Genomic DNA, 25,384 nt, shown 5'->3' on the forward strand with positions numbered 1-25,384 from the left:
TGCTGCAACAAAAAGATACTGGGCTTAATGGCACTCACTCCATCTACGGAACAGCGTACTGTACCGAAAATGGGAATCTGATGACGGCAAAACATCTAGGTGGCAGTTACTACTTCCCCGATCAAGGATTTCAGATGTTCTGAAAGAAATACATAGTAGTGCGACTGGAGGATATTTTGGTGTCTTGAAAACCCTCAATAAAGTTCGGGATCGCTTCTTCTGGAGCAAGGAGAAGGATGGCGTGGAGAATTGGTGCCGTTCTTGTGACGCCTGTGCTACTCGTAAAGGACCGAGAAAAGAAGCAGAGGGAAACTACATCTGTACAACGTTGGAGCTCCTTTCGAACGAATCGGGATCGACATCCTGGGTCCTCTACCAAGAACTGCTGATGGGAACAAATACATTCTTGTTTCCATCGGCTATTTCACCAAATGGCCCGAAGCGTATCCCATTCCAGATCAAGAAGCTACCACCGTAGCAGAGACTCTAGTCCAATATTGGATCTCGAGATATGGAACACCTTTGCAGATTCATTCCGATCAAGGGAGGAATTTAATCTCTGCTGTGTTTAAGGGCCTGTGTCAAATTCTCGGAATTGAGAGAACTAGGACAACACCACTACACCCACAATCGGACGACATGGAGGAGAGATTTAACCGCACAATCCTGAATAATCTCTCGCTTACGATCTCCAGAAATCAACAGGATTGGGACAAGAAGCTACATTTGTTCCTGCTGGCCTACAGCAGTGCTGTCCACGAGACTACCGGATATGCCCCATCTCAGATATTCTTCGGACGAGAGCTTTGGCTACCTTGTGATCTCGTCTTCGGTCCTCCTCCGGATGCGCCTTCATCGCCTGAGGAGTACATCCAGGATCTCCAGGCTCGGTTGGAAGACGTTCATAACTTCGCACGAGAGCGAATCAACATCGCGGCGGAGAAGATGAAGACCCGATACGACACAAGGTCTACTGGACATGAATTCAACGAAGGCGACAAGGTTTGGTTATGGAATCCCATCCGACGGAAAGGTCTTTCACTCAAATTGCAATCACATTGGGATGGACTCTATAAAGTCCTTAACCGACTGAATGACGTCGTAGTGAGGATCCAAAAATTACCTAATGCAAAACCTAGGGTTGTACATTATGATCGGTTAGCCCCATATTATGGCCATAGCGCATGAGTATTTACGTAAACAACCGTGGTTGATAACATAAAAGTGGTAGATAATTTTTGCTTTTAATGTTTAGTAATATTTCTTGTTATTATTGTGTTTTTTGTGCCTGATTAGTTATTAATTAATGTGTATATTTGTAAACTTGTGATATAAGTTTGGCATCCTTTCTGTGGATTGTACTGTCCGGGACGTGCAGTCTTTAGGAAGGGGGCAATGTTACAAATTCTATGAATAGTAATTATTTTTGTGATTAATTTGTTGTAATCTAGCTAAATTTGGGTGTCTATTACATTATCTTTCATCTAAAATTATTATAATAACGTAACCTGTAAATAGTTTCTTGTAATGAATGTACAACCCCCTGACATTCGACTGAAGTATACCGTCCCCTATTTTTCATTGATAAAATTAGTGAATGAATAAAACGAAAGTACGAGAAATTTGTAGAACGGAGTAGGATTTTCTGGAATATCTCAAAAGCTCTCTTTTGATGTCTATAAATAGTCGTGCTGCATGATAAAAAGTCAGTCTCGATTGAGAAGTTGTACTGAGAGTGTATTAGTTCTGTTTATTGCGAGGCATTTCGCAGTGATGTTTTGCGTATTTGGATGTAAATACGTGTGCCATCGTTGAGTATACGGTGTTAATTGATATTTGCCTAATTGCTATGGTGAATTTAGCAGTTGTTAACGATCTTTCTTGCACATAGTGTAAATAAATCTCCTGTGTTTTCTCAAGAACTGTGTCGTCATTTCAAGAAAGTTTGAAGCTGCACCGGAACCCTTAACAATATATACATAGATTTATAGGTACATACGCTCAGTTTTTAATTATATAAGATTTCTGTAAAGGCTTATATCCCTTCTACGGCCTAGAAAAACAAGACAGTTTTTGTTTTGTTTTAAAGAGCAATTTAACGGCTTCTCTTACCCTACCATTTTAAGATTTTTATCACCTTCTCCACAAGTCAATTTTTTGGGCGAAAAAACACATTTCTTCAGTTTTTCTTAAGCTCAAGCAATTTTTTCCTCATGAAGGACAACTAGTATCAATCTATTTTTTTGTGTGCTCCTAGTATGCATAAAAAACTGGCTTCCTACTGTAAGTCCCTCATCGGCGTTTGTAGGCTCGAAATGACGAAAACGGCATTTTTACACCCCCGATTTGACAACGGAAAATTTCTGTTTGGACCGTTTTTGTCATTTGGAGCCGAAAAAAGGTGATGATAGACTTACAACACTAAGCTACTTTTTCTCTCGTGTAGTTACTTATGCATACTAGAAGCACAGAAAGAAATAAGTTGATATAGTAGTCCTTCATGATGAAAAAATTGCTTGAGAAAAACTGAAAAATGGGGTTTTCACATAAAATCGACTTGTGTTGAAGGTGATAAAATTTTGAAATGGTAGAGAAAGAAGCCGTTACATTGCCCTTTAAAACAAAACAAAAACTGTTTTGTTTTCTAGAGCGTAAAAGAGATATAATCCTTTAAAGTAATGCAATAACAACTTTTGCACATTACTTAAAAGATGCCAAGTAGACTGGATAAATACCTTAAAAAATACTATGTAACCAAATTTTATTGAAATACATTTGCAAAATGTAATTTAAAACAACAAATAGCTTTCAATTTTTATTTACCATATTTACAAAACGTAATTTCCCCCCAAAAACATACGTTTTATTTAAAGGTTTATATCTCTTCTATGCCTTAAAAAAACATATAATTTTTGTTTCTTTTAAAAGGGCAATGTAACGGCTTCTTACCCTACCATTTTCCAATTTTTATCACCTAATAAACATCCAATTTTAGGGGAGTGAAAAAGTCCGTTTTTCATTTTTTTTTCAAATTTAATTAATTTTTTCATCAAGATGGTGAACTAGTAGTTTCAACCTACTTTTTCCTGTGCTTCTAGTATGCATAACTAACTACAACAGGAAAAAAAATATGTTCCTACGGGTAAGTCCCTCATTAGCTTTTTTACGCTCGAAATGACAAAAACAGCACTTTTTACACCATGATTTTACAACGGAAAATTTCTAATTAGGCTTAACTTAAATCATTTTCTTTTATGCACAAACAAATTCATTCTTTCACCTTTACAAATAAGCCATGTTTGATCTTACTACTAATCTTTATACATATATAATAGGCCAGCCATTTTCTTTCGGTACCGATTTCTCCTCCGTTTGTGAACCGATTTTCTTCATTCTTTTTTTGTTCAGTGGCTATTGCCGAGTTTTAGTGTCATCAAAAAAAGTTTTGAAATTGGGCGCTAATTAATGGAGATATTAATTAAAAACTCATTTTCGTCCTAAATGGCCCTTTCTATGCGAATGGATGGTCCAATTTTTTCGGATTTGATATGGTTGGAAACGTCTATAAAAAATACTCCAAGCGAAGAAATTGTCAATGCACCCAAGGTCCAAAAACCTAAATCCACTAGAAAAGAAGTTATAAGCGTTCTTTAGTTAGCGAAACTCTAAAATTTTAATTTTGACTTTTTAATTGTTGAAATTCATTGTTGAAAATGTGAAACATTATGTTTTAATTGATTTTTTAAACAGCTGTTTCTACACGAAAAATGCATTTTAATGCTTCGAGCTCGTGAAAAATACTTTGAAACACGTTTAACGCGGTTTTATCGTTCGATAAAGCCACTACAAAAGCCGCTGAAACCAATTAAAAGTTAGTGAAAATTCATTTTTATTTGCTTTTTCACGCGACTTAGCGTGAAGAAATTGCAGGATAATATTATGTGTTGACATTTCTCGCTTGAGCGTAAAGGAATGAACTTTTTGCATTTGTTTTTATTATTGAGGTTTTTTGGGTAACTACGGGCGCTTAAAATTTATTTCATTTTGATTATGTTTTCCCGATTTTAATATTTAAATAAAGCATCCCCCCCAATCAAACTCAGTTCCCAATAATACCTGCATTTGCTATCACCACAAACAGATCTCAAGGTGAAACGTTTGATAAAATTGGCGAGTTATTACGACGTCAGTGCTTTTGCATGGACAATTATATGTTGCCGCGAGTAGAATTCGTTCATTTGACTGTTGGAAATTTTATATTTCTAACGGCAAAGGTCATGCCTACTTTTACAAAGAATATTGTTTGTACCGAAGTTTTACGCATTAAAGGAGTTATGTGGTATCATTTCATTCGGGAAGACTTCCATAATTGTGAAATTGGTGAACTTAATCCATTGGTGTCAAAGTTTTGGCACCGATGCCACGGCAAGCAATATATTTATTTTGCATTCGTGAAAAAAGAGTAGAGAAATGTCTATTTGCAAGGAGAAGACTACGAATGAAGTCCCTATTTAAAGTGGAGTTCATTAAATTGTAACCGTTCGTGACAAGGGGAAAAAATAAATGACAAGAGGGACATACAATGGGGGCAATGTGACATCCGTAAACATTTTGCTGAGTGAGTGAGTCAGTGTAAAAAATGACACTTTTCAGATCTTAATAATTCCATAACTATAAGAGGTACATTCATGAAATTTAGGATTATAAGTCTGCTAGGCAGCTTTATTAGACATACAAAGTTTCAAGCACGTAGATTTAATAGTTTTTGAGAAATGAGGGGGCCAAAAAGAGCTTAAAATGGTTCGTGTAAGATACACACTGGCAAATGCGTCGCCTGATTTCCGAACTTGCTGACACACTGCCGTGCGTATTTCTTTTGTTGGTAGCCTTCTTTTTTTAATTTTCGTAAATAAACTATTTTCAAAATATTTGACTGCTCAAAACTATAAAGCAACTAGCAAAGTTTAAATCCAGTATCAGTGACGCCACTGATTGACGTCTATTTTTAAAATTTATAGGACTATAGAAGTGAAGTCTTGATACTCGACTTATAATTTTAACACTTCTAGGGTCCTTCTTTGATGTTTAACTTTTTTATTTCAGCATAGGAAAAAATAATTGAATTCACTTGATTTGGAAAATTAAATGCAGAAATATATGAAAATAAAAAAAGCTATTGATTAAATGAACAAGTAAAATGATGAAAAATAGTAATCAGAATTATTTACTTTGAATTGATAAATCGATGAATTAAATCTAAATCTTAAATGGGTTGCATTTAAATAAAACTTTGTATGTGTAGAAAATAATTATGATGGTAGTTTTAAATATATGTTAAAATTCAGTTAATGTTGTTTGTTAATTTGTACTATGAGTAAATGGATTAGTGATATTTGATAAATAATGCTAAGAGTAAATTGATTGCAAGTTTTTAAATTGGATGGCTGAAAATTGAAGACATGGTATGTATGATAATATTTGCAATAAAAAAAAATGTCCGATTCCTATCACTGATTGTGGAAAAAAAAAAGCTGAGTTCTAAAATGTGCGAAAAAACGATAAAGTCAAAACAAGCGAGAAAATAATCAAACTCGTGAATAGATTCTAAGCCGAAAATAGTGAAAAATAATAAAAGTGCATAGGAACGGGAAAAAACGTTAAAGTACAAAATGTATAGAAGAATGATAAAGTTCGAAATAATTAAAAATAAACTAAGTAAGAAAATCTATAAAGTTTGAAAAAATCAAAGTTTTAAAAAAATGATAAAGTTTGAAATGGATGAAAAAAAAAATAGAAAAATCAAAGTTCAAAATATATTTCAAGTGTAAATATGCAAATGTATAAAAATAGTTAAAGTCGGAAAAATGATAAAGTCGAATACACTTGTAAATAAATAAAAGATGTGAAAGTAGTTAAAGATCGAAATGCATAAAAAAAAATAATCAAAAGACTTTAAAATAGTCTAAGACCATAATGCGAAAAAACTATTCGAACTCTAAAATGCATGAAAATGGATAAAATAAAAATGATGAAAAAATAATGGAAATGATAAAAATCCGGAAAAAGGAATAAATAAAATATTGATGAAAAATAGCAATCAGAATTAATTACTTTGAAATAATAAATCATTGAATTAAATCTAAATCGTGAATGGGTTATATTTAAATGAATATTTACTTTAAAAAAAATTAAATAAAGCATCCTGTTTTTTCACTTCTACAACATCGTACGAAACTTCAAAACGTTGAAATGAAATGCAAATATAATTCTTTAACAGTTGTAGTCAATATTTTAATAAAATGTAAAAAAAAGTAACATTCAACTAAAGCAGAAAGCAGTAGAATTTGTAACTTATAAAATACATAATGATTCTAAAACTACATGGATTTAAATGTTTACTGGGAATCAAACACTATTTGAAGAGGGAAAAAATGGGTAAAATGGTTACAACACGAACACTTCGACAGAAAATTTTAAATGAAATGCTAAAAAGTCACTCTGAGACTCTCTTTGATGCAAACTTAACTTACAATTATACAATTAGCCTCCTTGATTGAATTCTTAGCATAATGGGCGGAAAAAAATTATTTTAATGCAAAATGATTTTAATGCAAAAAAAGAAAAAAAAAAATGCAAGAATAAAAAACCAAGAGATGTAAGACCAACATTGCAATTGCAGTTGTATAATTTGTAAAAGAAAAAGTAAGAACTTACTCATACTGCATCTGCTGGATTCAAAATTTTTATTACTATTCAGTTTTTCCATTTATTATTTAAATGTTTAAGTGAACTATTGCATGTGTAACGAAGCCATGGCACAAAAAAACTGAGTATAACGGAATCCACAATAGCTTTCTTAATACACTTGTCACACTGCCTACTTACAAATAACTATTTACTTTTCTTGACTTCATTGAGTTAAAATGTACTTAATGAAGTTTATCAAGCTTAGTTAAATAACAATTAGGAACATTATCCACAGTAAATTACAAAAAAATCAATGAAAAGGAAAAAAAAAATTCTTGTACTAAAACACATATCTCTCATGTAGAAGGCTTTCTTTAAAGGAAAAAGCTTTAATTTGTAAGTTCCTCAACTTTTGCATTTATTTCTTTTTCAATTTGTTTTATTTGAGGCTCTTTTCTCTCGCAGATTTCCTCAAAGTATTTGCTTGCCTGCAATATGATATATTTCTTAGAACTTCTCCTTTTCTCTAAAAGTTCATCAGCAGTTTTAAAATCGAAGAAATGTCAGACTCCAAACATTCCTTTTATCTCTTCAAATTTTGAATTTCATCAGCTATCTTCTTTTCTCTCTTTGTAGCAGCATTATTTTCTTTATTCTTTTTTTCATTTTCTAAATAATCCATATACCTTTTTCTTGATTTCGCTACTGAGCATAAGTATTCCTTTGTAATTTTTACATTTAGCAACCCCTCACAGTAATTTGTGTGATCCTTATTAATCTCAAAGCAATGTATGACTCTTTTTTCAAGTTTTCAACTTCAATTTTTTTATTGAGAACCCTCTCGCAACCGATGCTTGCCCATGAGATGTCTAAATTTTTAAAGCTTTTCAGCTATGTCTCCAAAACTACTTAAAGTTGCTGCATGCATAAAATTTTTGCTTTTTGTTTTAATATTTGCTATTTTACTCCGTTAACAGGAAAATAATAACTTTTTTGAAGTCCAGATGATTGCCATTTGTACATTAAATTCTTGTTGCAATAATACATTTTTTGAAATACTAATCTATTGTTTTTAATGCCTGTGGGTCGCGTCCCACAGGTCGGGAACCCCTGGACTAGACTATTTGTTTTATGAGTCATCTGATGAATGTGCAAAAGCCTAAGCAATTCAATCATAAAAAGAGCGATATATTTTGAACCTTAGAGTTGCTTTATTTGGCACTCTTAGGCACTTATCTCAATAAATAGGGAACCATCAAATAAAAACTAAATAAATTAATAATGCTTTGTTTACCGATTTATTTGCTTATTTTTTACACTTAAAATGGTTGCACATATCTGTAACTCCCAGCCATAGTAACGTAAGTCCAAAAATTGTGATTTTCCGTTTATTTGTGCATTGTGCATGTAGAATCCTATTCCGCATCGAGCAATGAGAACATAATCCTAAAAAAAAAAAAAAAAAAAAGCACCAGTATTAAAAGCTCGCAAGTCCAATCGTTTATATGCACCAAGCGACCTTTTTTCTGCTCTCCTGTAAAGAAGCGATTATGTGACTTGCGTGAAACTGCCTCTGAGGTACCTATATATGTATGCGTGTACTAGCTTAATCAACCTCATAGTAACGAAGGTAAACCAAGTGATGCATTTTTTTTTTTAATTTGATTTAGCAAGTTAACATTCTGTAAGAAATTAGCCTTATAACTTTTGTAAAAAAAAAAAAAAAACCTTTGGTTCGGGTAATTTTGTAAAATTAGTCTAGTAATTATTGTAAGGATATCAAACGGGTCGGGGGGGGGGGATACGCGGAAGTGAAGGATATGGAGGGATGCCCGAAAAAGTCATTTGTAACGGACGCAAAAATTCCTGCGCACGCCCCTGCGGCCTAACGGCGAAACTAAATGTTAATATAGATCACGAACTTTAAAGGCGGATTTACTTCAAACAAATTTTGTTGGAAATAGCTCTTGATGACCAACTCCCTACTACGATTGCTATAATTTTAGGGCAATCGACTCCAAATTTTACACCTTTATCGGAAAATTTGTCGGACTCCGACTCCCAACTCCTACTCTGATTCCGTAGCTTTGGCCAAAATTTAGACACGGAGGGGAAATTACTGACTCCGACTCCTCTATCCCAAAATAAGTCCGACTCCTTTGTTCCAAAATAAGTCAGATTCCGACTCCTTTAACTTTGGCAGAGTTGTGGACTTGATGGGAAAAGGATCGATTCCGACTCCGAGTCTCTGAGTTAAAAACCTTCGACTCCCGAATCTGACTCTTTGATCCCAAAATTAGATTGAAGCCGTCTCCACAGTCACGGTTTTAACCGTGGAATAAATATTGTTAAATTTATTTGTTTCGCCTTTTATTCTAAAGTTTCAATTTATGTATTCACTTCAGTTTTTGGCGGAGAAATTCGGAGTCCTTTATGTTTCTACATAGCGATATGGGCAGACGATTTTTTTTCCGACCATAAAAATTAGTTCTTTAAGTTGACATTTTATTGTTTTTATTTATTTTTTAAAGTACATGTCTTATTTTTTTTAATTATTTTTTGGAAATAGGGGGAAAAATGATTTTTTGTTTTTGATATGATATATTTTTTTAATGAGCTTATTTTTAATTCTTTTTATTTCTTTTTTGAAAGCGATTAAATAATTGTTTCAAATAATAAAAAAAAATGTATTAGCTACTTTGTTTAAAAGTTGTTGCTACTTTATTTGTTCGTTTATTCATTTTTTACGCATCTTTTTCTTCAGATGAGGGAGACATATTTTATTTCTAGAAATCAGGTTAAAATGTTAAAAAGTTAGTTTCGAAACAATTTGCGATTTTTAGCTAATTCTGAGAATATTGATTAGATACTAGGAAATCGATATTGGTATGCGGGAAAGTAGGCTTGTTTAGTTCTAGAAGGAACTTCTTGTTGCATTAAACATGCAATATGCGTAAGTCAATCGACAAGAAAATATTCCTTGAAAGTTTCTTGTTCCCCTTTTCGGAATATCTTTTAAAATAAAATGACTTATATTTTAAACTTTTTAGATTCGTCTTGCTGGTCAGAAATTGATTTGAATTTCATTGGTGGAGCATACGTCACATCGCCAAATTATCCCAGTGACTATCCTTCCTATGCTGAATGCGTTTATGTTGTTCGTGCACCAATTGAACAGCATGTTGAACTAACGATCAACGACCTACTGTTGGAAGGTGAACCTCCTGACTGCAAGAATGACAAATTGGAAGTCTACTATGGTAATATTACAGTTTCCTCTAAGACGTTAGCAACTAGATGCAATAAAAGAAAATCGTTGATCTTAAATCTTTGTCATGAACTACTGTACAATACTCTACTGCCCTTCAAACTAAGGAAGTAGTATCTGCCAAATTGTTAACTTCGAGAAAACGAGCATTTTAAGTTCATTTTAACCGACTTCAAAAGAGGAGGTTATGATTTCGGCTTGCGGCTTTTTATGTGTGTTTTCGTATTACTTCAAGAATACTGGACCGATTTGAAAAATTCCTTTTTTGTTTGGAAGGTTATGCTTCCCAGATGATCCCATGTTAATTTTGTCTGGATCTGTTGAGGGGTCTCGGAGAAATCTAAGAAACTTTAAATTTCACACGTTGTGGCTACGTAGACCAGTTTTCGTCACTGCGCGATACGTCACAGGAGGTCACGCGGTTTTGGCGTGAACGGTGCATTTTTTCGACGGAGGTATCTTTTTTTGAACAATACGTATATAAAGTAAGACAAAACAACGTTAGAAGAAGCACAAAATTGTAAATTACAGCAGACACGTGTTTCGGCGTTACAGGGAAAGCCTTTTTCAATGCAAAAAATAATGAGCTTATGGATGAAAAGACATCCGACAAAAGCCAAGAGCAGATAAGCATGCAGCTTATCGGCTTTTGTCGGATGTCTTTTCATCCATAAGCTCATTATTTTTTGCATTGAAAAAGGCGTTCCCTGTAACGCCGAAACACGTGTCTGCTGTAATTTACAAATTTGTGCTTCTTCTAACGTTGTTTTGTCTTACTTTACTGTTTAGCACAAAGGTATTTATTTATCTTAATACGTATATAATTCTGTCGCATCGGGGTTTGATTTTCACGGCGCCGCCTGCTAATTTTAATTTTGTCTTACTAATGTATTTCTTACTCATGTAGCAAATCAGTAAATTAAATGCATTTTGCTAGGAAAATATTTGAATTAATTAATTAATTATAATTTTCTTTGCTAATAAATAACTTCATTTAGTCATCAAAGTTTTATTTATTTTTTAATATTTCAGTTTGAAATATATTTAGTGTTAAATTCAAGGGGTATTTAAGACAAAAATTATACATTGCTGGCCGTCCGAAGAAACCATACCCTCTACTAAAAGCGATTTTCTTTTACGGAAACCCTCTTTTCCTTGTTTTTCTTATATATACTAAGTGCATTTCCCCCCATTTTGTACCCAAAGATTAAAAAGAAGAGTTTTTTCTTGCCAAACAAATGTAATTTTTATTTTACACATTTTAGTTAATTTTCATTGACTTAGGTATTATGATTATAAGACAGTAAACTTCGCAATCTTTCATTTCATTGAGAGAGTTCATATCGTGAGGATTATTAAGTAACTTGCGGTAGTCTAAACTACTGGGTATTAATCCCTCTAGGGTAGGGACTTAACTCGGCTTAAAGCTACATAACATATGCTTGACCTTTAGCAAAAATGAGTGAACTAAAGTCAACTACAGCTTCATTAACAGCATGTATAATAAATGATGACGTTAGCTGGGAAACGTCGTCAGTTAAATCTTTATCGTAAAAATAAAAAAAAAAAACCTCAAGAAAGTGTTGGCATAATTAAAGTTAAGGTTAAAAATCCAAAGTTTAAGAGATTTAAACTAAGCCAACTTTAACTGGCCGTGTAATGTCAAGTTGGAGACAAGCAAAAAACATGTTTCAGAAAAATACATCTATTAAATATGACTAGAACTGTAATACAAAATCCCCATAAAAGAACACCCCAAAATATCACAACAAAAGTGGTTCCAATAAGTAAAAGAAAAATGTCACCAATCTGTCGATGAAGTCAGTGGCCAGTCCGTAGGATTCACATCCAGGAGCACGAAAAGTCTTCCGGATCACACTTCAGGAACGCCCTTAGCAGGTAGGCACTGTTAGACAGTTCGAAGATTCGGCGAACATATCAGGTAGAATTTTCGGAACTCACTTCCCCGGCAATATCAATTGGCCGGACACAAAACAAGTGTTTCTTCACCTGGACTCATTCTAATTCCAGGACTTGGAAAATTCCACTACTTGAAAGGCAAGGTGAATATTCACACACCACCAAAAAACCCCGCTAGCACCGCGGGGAAACCCCCCCCCCCACACGTGAGCCGAACTAGGCTTCACGATCAAAACAAAACTGGGGATCGTTGAGAAGAGAGAGAGAAGCCAAGCCATGAAATAGCTAACAGGCGGAGGGGGTGAACCCCCTTTTACCTGACTTCGTTGTGAGATTGTTGGAGTAGGAGAGGTATGCATAGCATGCAATAATTGATGAGGTGGAAAAAAAAAAGCCACTCGCCTCAATATATATGTTTCATCTGCCAATGAGATTCCGTGCCTCGATGACGTCATCACACTAACTACAACTGCCACTATCACTCATTTGTTTATTCCACTGCCGCGAATATTCGTACTCCTCTCCATGGCACGTGCGGACAACAAGTGGAATTAATTTGAATCAATCAGGTGACAACTCAACTTTTTCTGAATCAACACATCGAGACATGCAATCTTCAATGGGTTTAGTAAACAGTCGCCATTAATTATGGCGTGGGGGAATTGTCGATTGAAGTGTTAGCACCAACTAGTTGAATTCTACTTTTACTAGACTGGGCTTAAAGTAGGTAACAATTAACTTTAAAATATTTTCTTTAAATTATCGGCTGTAGACCGAAAATAAAAATAAAATAATATTTTATGCCAACAAATTCCCCCCCTTCTCGGTCACACAGCACGATACACTTCAAAACGACATGAAAAATTCAAACAACAATTTAAAAAAATTTTAAACACTTTTGAGAAACATTGAAAAATTTACACATTTGAATATTAAACTTTTACATTTTCATAATAACCAAAAATGAGTTTGCACATTTTTCTCAAGGTACCCCGAGTCAGAGTCTTGGTAAACGTATCCGCAGGATTTTCTGCACTTTTCACATATTTTAATTCAAATGTATTCTCCTCTACTAAATTTCTCAAAAAATGATACCTGACATCAATATGCTTTGTTCTGGAATTTTCTATAGGGGAATTTGAAAATTCTATTGCAGCCATATTGTCACAATTAATCACAGACCCGTTAAATTTATATCCAGCTATTCCAAAATGTGATGTTTCTTCTAAATTCTTTTAAACCACACTACTTCTTTTGCTGCTTCTGTTAAAGAGATATACTCAGCTTCCATGGTGGACAATGAAACACACTTTTGTTTAAATGTTCGCCAGATAATAGGTACTCTGTCAATGTAAATAATAATTCCCCCATCGAAATCCTATCGTCCCTATTAGCAGCATAGTCTGAATCAGAAAAGTCATTTATTTTAATTTCATTTATTGCAGATAGACTTAATTTATAATAATTTGTATATTTTAAATAATCTAAAAGTCTTAATAAACACTGCCAATGTTTTTTACCCGGATTTGCTTGAAATTGAGATAATAAATTAACTGTATAGGCAATATCCGGTCTAGTTTTCCCTGCTATATAGGACAAACACCCCAATAAATTGCGATAAGGTACTTTCTCCTTTTTTTTAATTTCTTGGTCCGTTTTTGACAATCAACTAAAGATAAAATTGTACCTTTCGCTATTGGGAGGGTCGAGTATGGGTATTGATACTTTTTGAAATTTTCACAAACTATCTCAATATAAGAATTTTGGTGTATAGAAATCCCCCCATTTATTTCTTCAAACTCTACCCCCAATAATTTTTTAGTTCTCCCTAATTCTTTAATATCATAATGTTTTGATAAATCCTGAATTGTTTCCTGAATTATAATTTCACTTTTTCCAAAACTTATTATGTCGTCTACATACATCAATAAAAATGTATTTCTGTTTCTTGTATAAACACAGTTACTACATTTAAATTTCACAAAATTTAGACCTTGGAGAACCCTATCAATTTCCAGGTACCAATTTCTCCCCGATTAATGAAGACCATATAGCGATTTCTTTAGACGACATACCCAGTCTTCTTTTCCCGGGATTACAAAACCCTGTGGTTGTCGCATATAGATTTCTTCATGCAAATCAGCATAAAGATATGCGTTTTTTACGTCTAATTGGAAATGACTCCAACCTAGAAATATCACCAGAATTGAAAAAAAACATTCTAATCAGGGAGAAATTGATAACTGGGGAGAAAACCTGAGAATACGATTCACCTGCCACTTGTCTATTTCCCATCGCAACCAATCTGCTTTTAAACCTGGCAATTTCCCCCTGGGCATTCCTCTTCAAGTCATAGAACCACTTATTACCAAGTACTGGTTTACCAACTGGCTGGGGAACTAACGGCCACACCCCCCTTTCTTGAATCACTTTCATTTCTTCCGACATGGCTTCTTGCCAATGTTTTACTTCTGGGGTTTTTAAGCATTGATTATAGTTTTGGGGAATTAGCACTTCTGACAAATTTGCCTCTGGCTCGGGTTCCATTTATTCATTAAAAATATCAAACAAAGGGTTATTATGTACATTTTTATTCTTGAAATCAAATAGTTCAGGATTGTAAACAATGTTATTCTCCTTACAATATTTTTCTACATCATTGAGTGACCTCAACCTTGTTTTATTTCCCTTTTCATAATAGTAGATATCAGTACGGTCCCCTTTCTTTCTTTTCACTGCATCCCTTACCCATTCAATTTCCTCACAAGGGGTGGGAGCCTTTATTTCATCTGTTTCTTTATCTAAGAGAACTTCACTCATAGGTTTAATAAAAGAATAACCATCCTCATTGTCTACATTCCCATTCAAATTTGATTTCCCCCAAATTAAATTTCCCCTGAAGTCCACATTGATAGTTTCAAAAATTTTCTTTAGCTCTGGGTCCCAAATTCTGTACCCTTTTGCTTGGGTTGCGTAGCCCATAAGCATAATGCCCTTCCTACTTCTTGAGTCAAATTTCATTAAATTTTGTTTTGGCATGCCTCTGTAGGCAATACATCCAAACCTCCGGAAATGCCTTACTGAAGGTTTGTTTCCCCAGAACAGCTCAAATGGGGTTTTCCCCCTTTCCTTTAGAACTGTTCTATTCCTGACATAGTTAAAGCATAAGGCGGCTTCCGCCCAAAATTCTTCCTATAGTCCAGAGTCTTTCAGCATCGCCCTAACCCCATTCATCAAGGTCAAATTGTACCTTTCTACTACTCCGTTTTGTTCAGGAGTATAAGGGTTGGTTCTCTCTATGCTGATGCCTTCTTTAATTAAATGGGTCTCAAAATTAGAATTTGTAATTTCCCCCCCGTTATCAGACCTTATGGCCAAAATTTTCTTGTTGAGGGCTCTCTCTACATGCCTCTGGTATCTAAGAAAATATTTAAAAGCTTCATCTTTTGACTTTAGAAAGTAAATAGTGGACTTCCTTGAAAAATCATCAATTATTGTGAAAATATATCCCCCCCCCCTAGTGACTCCACCGGAAATGGCCCTGCTAGATCCATGAAAAGAAGCTCAAGTTGTCTTCTATACCTTATCCCTGGGGTGGACTTAAATGAACACCTTCTTTTTTTCGCCATACTACAAGGCTTACAGTCTGGCCGGTTTTTACCTTTTATATCAAGCCCTTTGACACAGTTCCTTTTTTCTGTTTCCAAAATGCTGTAGTAATTAATATGGCAAAACCGTTCGTGCCACAACTCCAGGTCTAATCCTTTGACCTCGGTTACATTTATATTTGGTGGTGAGTCACTACTTTGATTACTTAAAAATGAGGTGGGTTTTACAAAATACAATTTATCAATTAAAAATGCAGAGAAAAGTTTGATACCATCATTGTTAAAAATACATATTTTACCAGGATACCACCTTAAAGAAAAACCAAGACTGTCTATCCTGGATCCGGAAAGCAAATTTCTTCTAAGTGTTGGAGCATAATAGACCTCATTCAATGTGATGGTTACTAGCTTACCATCTGTCTTAATTTCGAAAACAATTTTCCCTACCCCCTCGACTTGACTATTTACATTGCCCACAGCTACCTCCATTTTTATATTTTTAACAGGCTTCAATTCACAAAATAGGTCCCTATCTTTACAGAAATGTGCCGTGGCACCTGTATCCAGTAAAAATACTGGTATTTCTTCCTTCAAATTTGTGTTATTGGCCTGTACTCCTAATACTTTACTGATGGTGCAAAACATTCCAGCCTTAGGGGTATTACTTTGTTTGGAAAAATTATGATCCTTATATATTATTTCTGTAGCCTGTTTTTGGTTTCTACGCCAGATTTTCCTCAATTCTTGATCGATTTCTTTGATTTACACTTTATTTTAAAGCTTATAGTGCTGGCTACTGACGAAAAATAGACCCATGGTCTAAAAATTGTTTTTTTCAGCCGAAAAACCTGTTTTAAAGAACCAGAATGATGTTTTCGGTTAAACTTATAACTTTAACTTGCACTATGAATCACAGAGCTGAATAGCTTGATCGGCAGAGCGTTCTCCTCGTAACAAGGAGAATGAGCGTTCGGACCCACGTCCGGACAATCTGCACCAAAAAATTTGAGAAATATCGCGCATTGCATGAACATTTAATTAAGTGAATAACAAAGATGAGGGAATAGAATAAATGAGAAGGAAACGCTCCTTGCTCTTATGAAAACTTAATGTGACTTTGTGCTAAATTACTTCTGAATTGTACGTTTTTTTTTTCTTTTTTAAAGCTTTGGCTTTGGTAAGAAAATTAAAGCATAGTGTAAGCGAAAATATAAGTAACAGGTTTAAGATTTCAGACTACAATATAATTGTTTTTTGTTCAGAAAAAAAATAATCAATCGTATATTGAAATATATATTCTTCTAATGAGGTTTTGACTCTTTGTACAAATTAAAAAAAAATACTTCCTCAATTTGAAGGGTAAAATATATATTTCTTCTTCTTTTTGCAAAAAAAAAGAAAAAAAAATAGCTTATCACATTTTTACTACATTCAAAAAGCTACGCTTAAAATAGAGCATAGTTCAATTTATTTTGTATTTCAACCGTGCTGTTAAATGATGAACACGTGCTGCCATCTAAGTCATAACGGTTCAAGCAGCCTGCGGTAACGAATTGTAAAAAGTTTCAAAAAAAAAAAAAACATTTCTCTTCAATATCTTATCTTATATATTACTCCCTTCTCATTTTAAAACTTATCAGGCTGGCTAATGATGAAAAATAGACTTACGGTCGAAAAATCAAGTTTTAGAAAACGCCCCTTGCTGTTTGAAAACCTTGATGCAGCCTGTAGTTCTTATGCTTTTTTTTTTTTTTTTTTTTGCAAAGTTCTAATGCAGTTTTCCAATTTTTTACGTCGCTTTCGGCAAAAAAAAAAAAAAAAAAGCCTTTGTGTGTGTGTTCATATTTTAATAAAGCTTAAAAGCAATGGAATTAGTTGTTTGGTTAAATTGATAAGTTTTTTTTTTGGTAGAGCGTTCGGCTATCAACTATCTGAACTTCGGGCAAGCCTGGGCTCTCCGACATAATATCAAATTTATATTAGTATTACACATTACATGTACTCATAACATACACGTATAATAAAATAAATGCAGTGGAAATGCTACTTGGTGTTTCGACACCTTTATGCAGGCTACAGTTATCATTAAGATAAGTTGACTGTTAATCGAAGGGTGTTCTTCCTTTTTTTAAAGCTCTGACTACATCCAGATCACTCAGCATAATATAAGCATAAAAAAGTATTAAATTTACCTAAAGGAAATCCTTTTTGTGCAGAAAAACATTTTCATTGTATGCTGAAATGTAGATGTTTCTAATAGCAGTGTTCAACCTTTTGTACAAATGAAAAAATACTACGCCAAATGAAAACTACGAGTTTCACCCAGTAAACCTTTGATTTTTTATTCGCGCAAATACGATATAAAGCATTAAAATTATTATCAACTTCATTAGCAAGAAATCATTTTCTACTCCTCTGCTTTCTGCTGAAAAAAAAAAAAACATTTTGTCTACGTTCGAAAAATTACACTTAAAAAACGAACTCAGTTCAACTGGTTTTGGTTTTGAATTTTAAGTGTTTGATTAAAAGAGAAACATGTGCGGGCATTTAAGCCGTAACGGTTAAAGCAATCTTCTATGTGAAATAGTTCAATATTCAAAGATAAAAACACTTATTTTCAATCTAAATTATTACTTCACTAGAATGCTTATTTCCATCACTACGTGAGATCTTCGTCATTCTTTAATCAAATTCCATGCTTTACGAATAATTTTAAATCGTATCGTGCTGGCTAATGACAAAATATAGAAGCATAATCTTATTATTATTATTATTATTTTATTTTATTTTTTTGGCAAAAAGCTTTTTTGCTGTTTTTTACTACGCATTCCTTCAATGAATAGCTTTCGAAAAGGAAGGCGCAATTGCTAGGTTTGTTGGGGTGTCAGGCTGTTAATCAGAATGATTCGAATTCGAATCCGTGCCAATAAATATATCTTTAATGTTTCTTTTTTTTTCCTGTCAGATGCTCACATGGGCAGAACTGTATTTGCCACAACCTGTTTTTTCACATGCACAATTATTGCTTTTTCACGAGTCACTTACTCAGCTACTTTTAATGATATTTATGTTTGCATTGAAAATATGTACGACCAAAAGGTGAGCGATGATCAAATTATCACAACATTGTATTTAACAAGTTTTGTTACTGATGTCTTTAAATTACATGCCTTCTCTTCTGCTCTAACTTTTTTTCGGTTCTTCTTCCTAATGTTCTTCCTTTGAAATTTTTAAAGAGCGAAATGCCTTATGAAACGATTCGAAGCACAGTGCGGAGTTCCGCACGGGTCGACTAGTTACCTTTATTTTGATTATTTGGTTTTCTGCTCCAACACCGAGCCGAAATATGCCCCCTTTTGCCACATATGAAGCAAACTCTTGTTTCAAATTTATTAACATTTTCAACTTTCCGCCCAGTCTGGGGTTTATTTTGAACAGAAAAAGCATTAACACCTGAACTACTATTTCCAAATTTTTCATTTCCTAAAAATTTTAATCTTCCCTCTTCTGCCAAAAGTTCATTCAAAACATTTGAAAAATTAAATTTATTTTCATCCCACCTATAAATATTTTATACTATCCCCCTGAAATTTTGATCCAAACTACGTATTAGTTGAAATCCTTTAAATTTCTCATCCATTTTATAGCCATTCTCCTCCAACTGTCGGAGCAAACACTTCAATCGAGCCGCGAACATTCCAATAGTTTCTTTTTCATTAATTCTACTAGAAAAAAACTCCTCCCACAATCCGGCAACACGGGCTAAAGACGGAGGTTCAAAATTCAACTTCAATGACGTCCATACTGCATACGGATCGTCTAAATCGTCAATCAGTTGTTTTAACTCATCCTCTATGTTGAGGTAAATAATTGCCACTGCTTGGCCCCTCCGTTTCTTTATTTCTGCCGAAATACCTTCTTCTAATTTTGTTTGGGTTAATTCCCATAAATCTCTTTCTATCAAACCATTTTCATATTTTTGGACCATGTTGCCCAATTGCAGGAGTTAAGTTTCTTAATGTTTCGATAATCCCGTTCCATATTTCTGAAAATTTTTGCAAATTTGTCTCCAACTAAAAAGACATTCGACCGAGCTCTGCTACCACTTTGTTGGCATAATTTAAGTTAAGTTTAAAAATTCAAAGTTTAAGAGATTTAAACTAAGCCAACTTTAACTGGCCGTGTAATGTCAAGTTGGAGACAGGCAAAAAACATATTTCAGAAAAATACATTTATTAAATATGACTAGAACTGTAATACAATATCCCCATAAAAGAACACCCCAAAATATCACAACAAAAGTGGTTCCAATAAGTAAAAGAAAAATGTCACCAATCTGTCGATGAAGTCAGTGGCCAGTCCGTAGGATTCACATCCAGGAGCACAAAAAGTCTTCGGGATCACACTTCAGGAACGCCCTTAGCAGGTAGGCAACGTTAGACAGTTCGAAGATTCGGTGAACATATCAGGTAGAATTTTCGGAACTCACTTCCTCGGCAATATCAATTGGCCGGACACAACACAAGTGTTTCTTCACCTGGACTCATTCTAATTCCAGGACTTGGAAAATTCCACTACTTGAAAGGCAAGGTGAATATTCACACACCACCAAAAAACCCCGCTAGCACCGCGGGGAACCCCCCCCCCCCCACACGTGAGCCGAACTAGGCTTCACGATCAAAACAAAACTGGGGATCGTTGAGAAGAGAGAGAGAAGCCAAGCCATGAAATAGCTAACAGGCGGAGGGGGTGAACCCCCTTTTACCTGACTTCGTTGTGAGATTGTTGGAGTAGGAGAGGTATGCATAGCATGCAATAATTGATGAGGTGGAAAAAAAAATGCCCCTCGCCTCAATATATATGTTTCATCTGCCAATAAGATTCCATGCCTCGATGACGTCACCACACTAACTACAACTGCCACTATCACTCAATTGTTTATTCCACTGCCGCGAATATTCGTACTCCTCTCCATGGCACGTGCGGACAACAAGTGGAATTAATTCGAATCAATCAGGTGACAACTCAACTTTTTCTGAATCAACACATCGAGACATGCAATCTTCATTGGTTTTAGCAAACAGTCGCCATTAATTATGGCGTGGGGGAATTGTCGATTGAAGTGTTAGCACCAACTAGTTGAATTCTACTTTTACCAGACTGTGCTTAAAGTAGGTAACAATTAACTTTAAAATATTTTCTTTAAATTATCGGCTGTGGACCGAGAACAAAAATAAAATAATATTTTATGCCAACAGAAAGTTCCGCCCGAAACTCAGTCACCTGAAACACGACAAAAACAAATGCAACATGTTAGAGATGAAAATCGACTATCGAATATATGAAAATTGACTTAGTAAACAAAAAATTCAGGCAGTGAAAACGCTACCTGCCCGCACACAGGTAGCGTGCGACGCGATCCTGAACTTACAATTGGCGATTGGTTGTTTATATGGTGAATTTTGTTTATTGTCATGTGTTTTGTGGCCACTCCCAATGTTTACACAAATCGATCGACGTAAGAAACATCAAAATTTGCCAAGACGTTTAGCCTCTACAACGCCACATAGGAACAAACATAAATACACAGCCTCATAACCACATTACCCTCCTTTGCGTCACGCACACACAGTCGGGTAAAAAAATCAGATTGTTAGGCTTTGACAGGGTTTCGGTGGCGTGTCCGCTGGCGATTTAAGCGATAAACAATAAATTTGGTAAATTATTTTACATTTCACAGCGACTGTTAATGTAATTTAATGTTTATGTAATTTTTTTTTAAATTTCAATGAATCTTTTATAGTTTTTTTTAAATGGGTGTGTACGAATTTTAGGTAAAGAAAAATGATTATTTTACATCTAATCAGAGAGCGACGGGGAGGAGGAGGAGAAGTGATTTTTATTTATTTTGATTTCAATCAAATTCTTAGCACGGGCATTGCCGTGCGGGTAAAGATGGTCATTCTATAAATTTCCGAAAACGAAACTGCGCTTAAACATTCGTTCACCGTCTAATTTACCCAAAAGAAAAATGTATTTCTTGTACTAACTTTCTTAAAGTTATTACTTTTTCTTTTGTTAGTAACCCAATTTCCAAAAAAAAAAAATAATAAATGTTGAACACTTTTAAACATTAACTTTTATTTCTTATTCACAGAGAAAAATTTTGACACCTATCAGTGGATATTGAATAACACGTTTTGTGGGAATTTATATAACATAAAGCTATCCAGTCCAAGAAACAGGAGGATGAAATTGGTGTTCCAGTCCAACCATGCCATTGTTTATAAAGGATTTCATGCATTCGTAAAGTCAAGTAAGAATATTAGTCTTTTTAATGCGAGTATAACACTTTTTTAAGTTTTGCATCTTGAAAATGAAAAAAAAAAGAAAAAAATAAATTTTGATTAAAGAGGTTGTTCTTCTATTTTCGAAAAATGTTTTTCAAACTATCAAAACCCACATATTTGCATACTTCGATAGATGTTATGCTTATTCATCATATGCACTGAAAATCCAAACATCGATTTTCAAACTTAAAAAACTGGATTATTGAAAAAATCTAAGTTATTAACACAAAAACATGTAACAAACCATTACCGTCGCAACGCAAGGGCATATTGTTGAATTGGTTGCTAGGGGCTACGTCATCAAATCGAAGCTATTTTCTTTTAACTAAAATGCATATTCTAGCTTATTATATGATGAAATTTGTTATCATATACTGAAAAAAATTATTCTAGAAGGATTTTAACTACATTTAAAACATAAAAGGTAAGTTGTGCTTTTTTTTTTTTGGTATATCACATTCTCTTATAATCATGAAAGGAGCTTTCAGCAAAAGTAAAACATTTTGTTTTTCCCAAATTTCAGTTACCAAGTAATATTACTCATCCTATGATATGACCAAATACCATAAAAAATGCTATAGACAAGACAAAAAATTTTATTCTAAAGATATGTTTTAAGCACCTTAATTTTGGAATAATTATGTTTTTTTTTTTTTTTTTTTGTAACTAAATGCATTTGTTTATGAAGCTTTTTAAACAAAAGTAGGGTATTCCAGATATAAAAAGGCAAACACTTTTGTTAAAACAAAAAAGTGAATGCTGTCCTCCTTCCGTTATCGCTGGTAGAAATATCTGTCAGGATTTTTAACGGTTTGTACTGGGGCGGGGGGGGGGGAGCAGGAAATTTCTGATACAAATTTTGAAAGCCTTAACAGATACTTTACCGATGTTGTATCATATATAGCGGGATTTGTTTTTAGAAAACTGAAAAAAAATTTACAATGTTTCGAGTGCATTGATGAAATATGCAAAGATTCTTGCATTACAGACTTAGTTTCAAGAAAAAATAGGGGGGACTTACTAAGCATGGGAAAGTTGTAGTAATCTTGTGCAGAATAGCTGAAAGAAGTTTCCGAAGAGAACCTGAAGGAAAATTGCGCAACTACAATACTATGTAGTTACTTTTGTCGTATTGTTTCCGGGAAATCCATCCTAACATTTTTTCTGTACTTTTGAAACACACGATAAACCAATCCCCACTTGAAAATCATCCAATATTTTTAATAAAATCTATCTTATTTGAATATTTTAAAGTTAGGCTGCACCATTATGGGAAAGAAATATCTGAAAAACTCCAGTATAGGAGAATTAGAAGCCAAAATACAAAAGAAATACTATTTATTGTGAGGCTCTGAGAAATTGAGCTCCGACTCTGACAATGTTTACCTCTGTTTCGGAGAATATGGAGCAGTAATTGGCGCTAAGTTGAGTTGAGAAATTTTCTTAGTAGTTTTTCAAAAATATTCGAACTAAAATCCGAGGCAATAACACGTCTATTTAGCATTAAACTTCCCTAAAGCAGGTAAACATAGTCAAGGTCACAGCTCAACTAACCAGAGCTGCACAATAAGTATCAGTGAAACTGTCAGCAAAATTGTATCCATTGGTGACATTTTTTTTTTGTATAAATTATCATTAGTGATTCGAGGTGTCCACGGGGGGGGGGGAGTTATTGAACAAACTAAACTAATGAAATTTTTAGCGGAAGGTTATTTTAAAAGGGTCATTTTTTTGGGGGGGGGGCTCTAATTCGGGGGGGGGGATTACAACGTAGCATTTGAGGTGGTGCTCTTGGAGGGATGGTTACCTCCAAGATTATGGATTTATGATTCTGGTTTGTGTACTAAAATAATTAAAAACGAATAATTTGTATAGTTTATTTCTGATAAAAAGGAAGTTCTTGTTTCTGGTTTTTCGTTCTAAATTAAATTTAGACAGTAGATATTGCAATCGGGTGTTTTATTTTAAATGAAATACTCTCTCAATATTCCATTGTATTATTTGCCCAAGACATTATGAAATACTTTCTGGTAAATTCATATGCATTCATTGCAATTCTTTGAAACTTTTAGAAACTAATTTAGAACAATAGACTAAGAGCTGGCTATACAAAAAAAAAGTACTCATTAGGTACATTAAAAATTTCTGTATGGAGAAAAAGTACATACGTAGACAAGCATTTATCGCTTGATCTGCGAGGGCGGATACGGGACCGGGCGGGTTGGCGGGTGATCAAAGATCACCAATTTTCAGCAGGAAAACTGCAGATTTCTGCATGAAAGCTGCAGTTTTTCTGAAGGTAAAGCCTCAAATCTTTAAAATATCTGCAGAATTCTTCAAAATTGCTGCAGGTGAACTTCTGCAGATTTTGTGAGGAAAACGCAGCACATTTGGTTATTCCCGTTTAAAACTTGGCATTTTCACGCTAAACAAAATGTAGTACTGATTTTCCTTTGTTATATTGAAAAAAAAATTAAATTTAAAATTTTTATATATCATGGCCAGTGAGTTTCATTTTAAAAGAAAGTAAGCAGTGGGAGTCGATTTATTTTTTTAATTTTTTATTAAACCTTAGTTCTCGTAGTTGATCAGATTAAACAAGTTTCTTGGAGACAAAACTTTTTTATTAGGGTTCAATACTATTTACTAATTAATGATGCAAATTCATTCATAATTTTTTAACTGGTGTATTAAAAGCTTATTTTTTGTATAAAACATGCAATGTGAGTATGTCAATTGTTGAGAAAATATATCTTTAGGAGTTTCTCATTTCCCTTTGTTGACTATCTTTTAAAATATAATGACTTACTTTTTAACTTTTTAGGTTCGTCTTGCTGGTCAGAAATTAACTTAAGTTTCCACGGTGGAGCATACGTCACATCCCCAAATTATCCCAGCGACTATCCTTCCAATGCACATTGTGCTCATGTTGTTCGTGCACCAGATGAACAGCATGTTGAACTAACGATTGACGACCTACGGCTGGAAGGCGAACCTCCTGACTGCAAGAATGACAAATTGGAAGTATACTATGGTAATATTACAGTTTCTTCCAAGAAGTTAGCTACTAGATACAATAAAAAAAGTCTTTGATCTTAAATCTTTGCTGTGCGCAACTGTACAACTATACAGTACCATACTGCCGCGTAAACTAAAGACGCAGTAACTGCCAAATTGGTAACTACTAGAAAAGGAGTATTTCAAGCTCTTTTTGCTGGTAGGAAACTACGTAGGTACGCTGGGCACCTACCCTGGTATTGGGTAACTGCGCAGTTTCTTTATATTTTAGTGTTCTTATTGGCTTTCTAGCGTTGTAGGATGACATACATTATCGTACTAAACCTATTTAAAAGCAGTTCACTAAAAATAGGCAACAAGTGGAGATACTGCTTTTGAGGTTGGAACGGCAGAATAAGTATAAACATCACGAACGATTACTCAAATTTTATTCAGGGACGATTAAATAGGATACATACTTTGTAAATTGAGTGAGACGTTTTTTGCGATAACAGATATTTCGTAGAAAAAAGTAAAAGTATGTGTCGTCCTTT

At 34.1% G+C, this 25,384-nt stretch overlaps 1 protein-coding gene across 2 annotated transcripts in view; it reads left to right on the forward strand.

Annotated features, from left to right (window-relative positions):
* Nucleotides 1-25,384, forward strand: part of LOC129227302 (tolloid-like protein 2) — a 209,626-nt gene that overhangs the window by 20,109 nt on the left and 164,133 nt on the right. For both annotated transcript variants that reach the window (XM_054861841.1, XM_054861842.1), the window contains exons 2-3: nucleotides 9,738-9,947; nucleotides 21,641-21,799. In XM_054861841.1, coding sequence (XP_054717816.1) covers nucleotides 9,738-9,947; nucleotides 21,641-21,799 — 369 coding nt within the window. The remainder of the gene's footprint in view (nucleotides 1-9,737; nucleotides 9,948-21,640; nucleotides 21,800-25,384) is intronic.

This window comes from Uloborus diversus, chromosome 8 (genome assembly GCF_026930045.1).
Source record: "Uloborus diversus isolate 005 chromosome 8, Udiv.v.3.1, whole genome shotgun sequence".
NCBI classification, from domain to species: Eukaryota; Metazoa; Arthropoda; class Arachnida; order Araneae; family Uloboridae; genus Uloborus; species Uloborus diversus.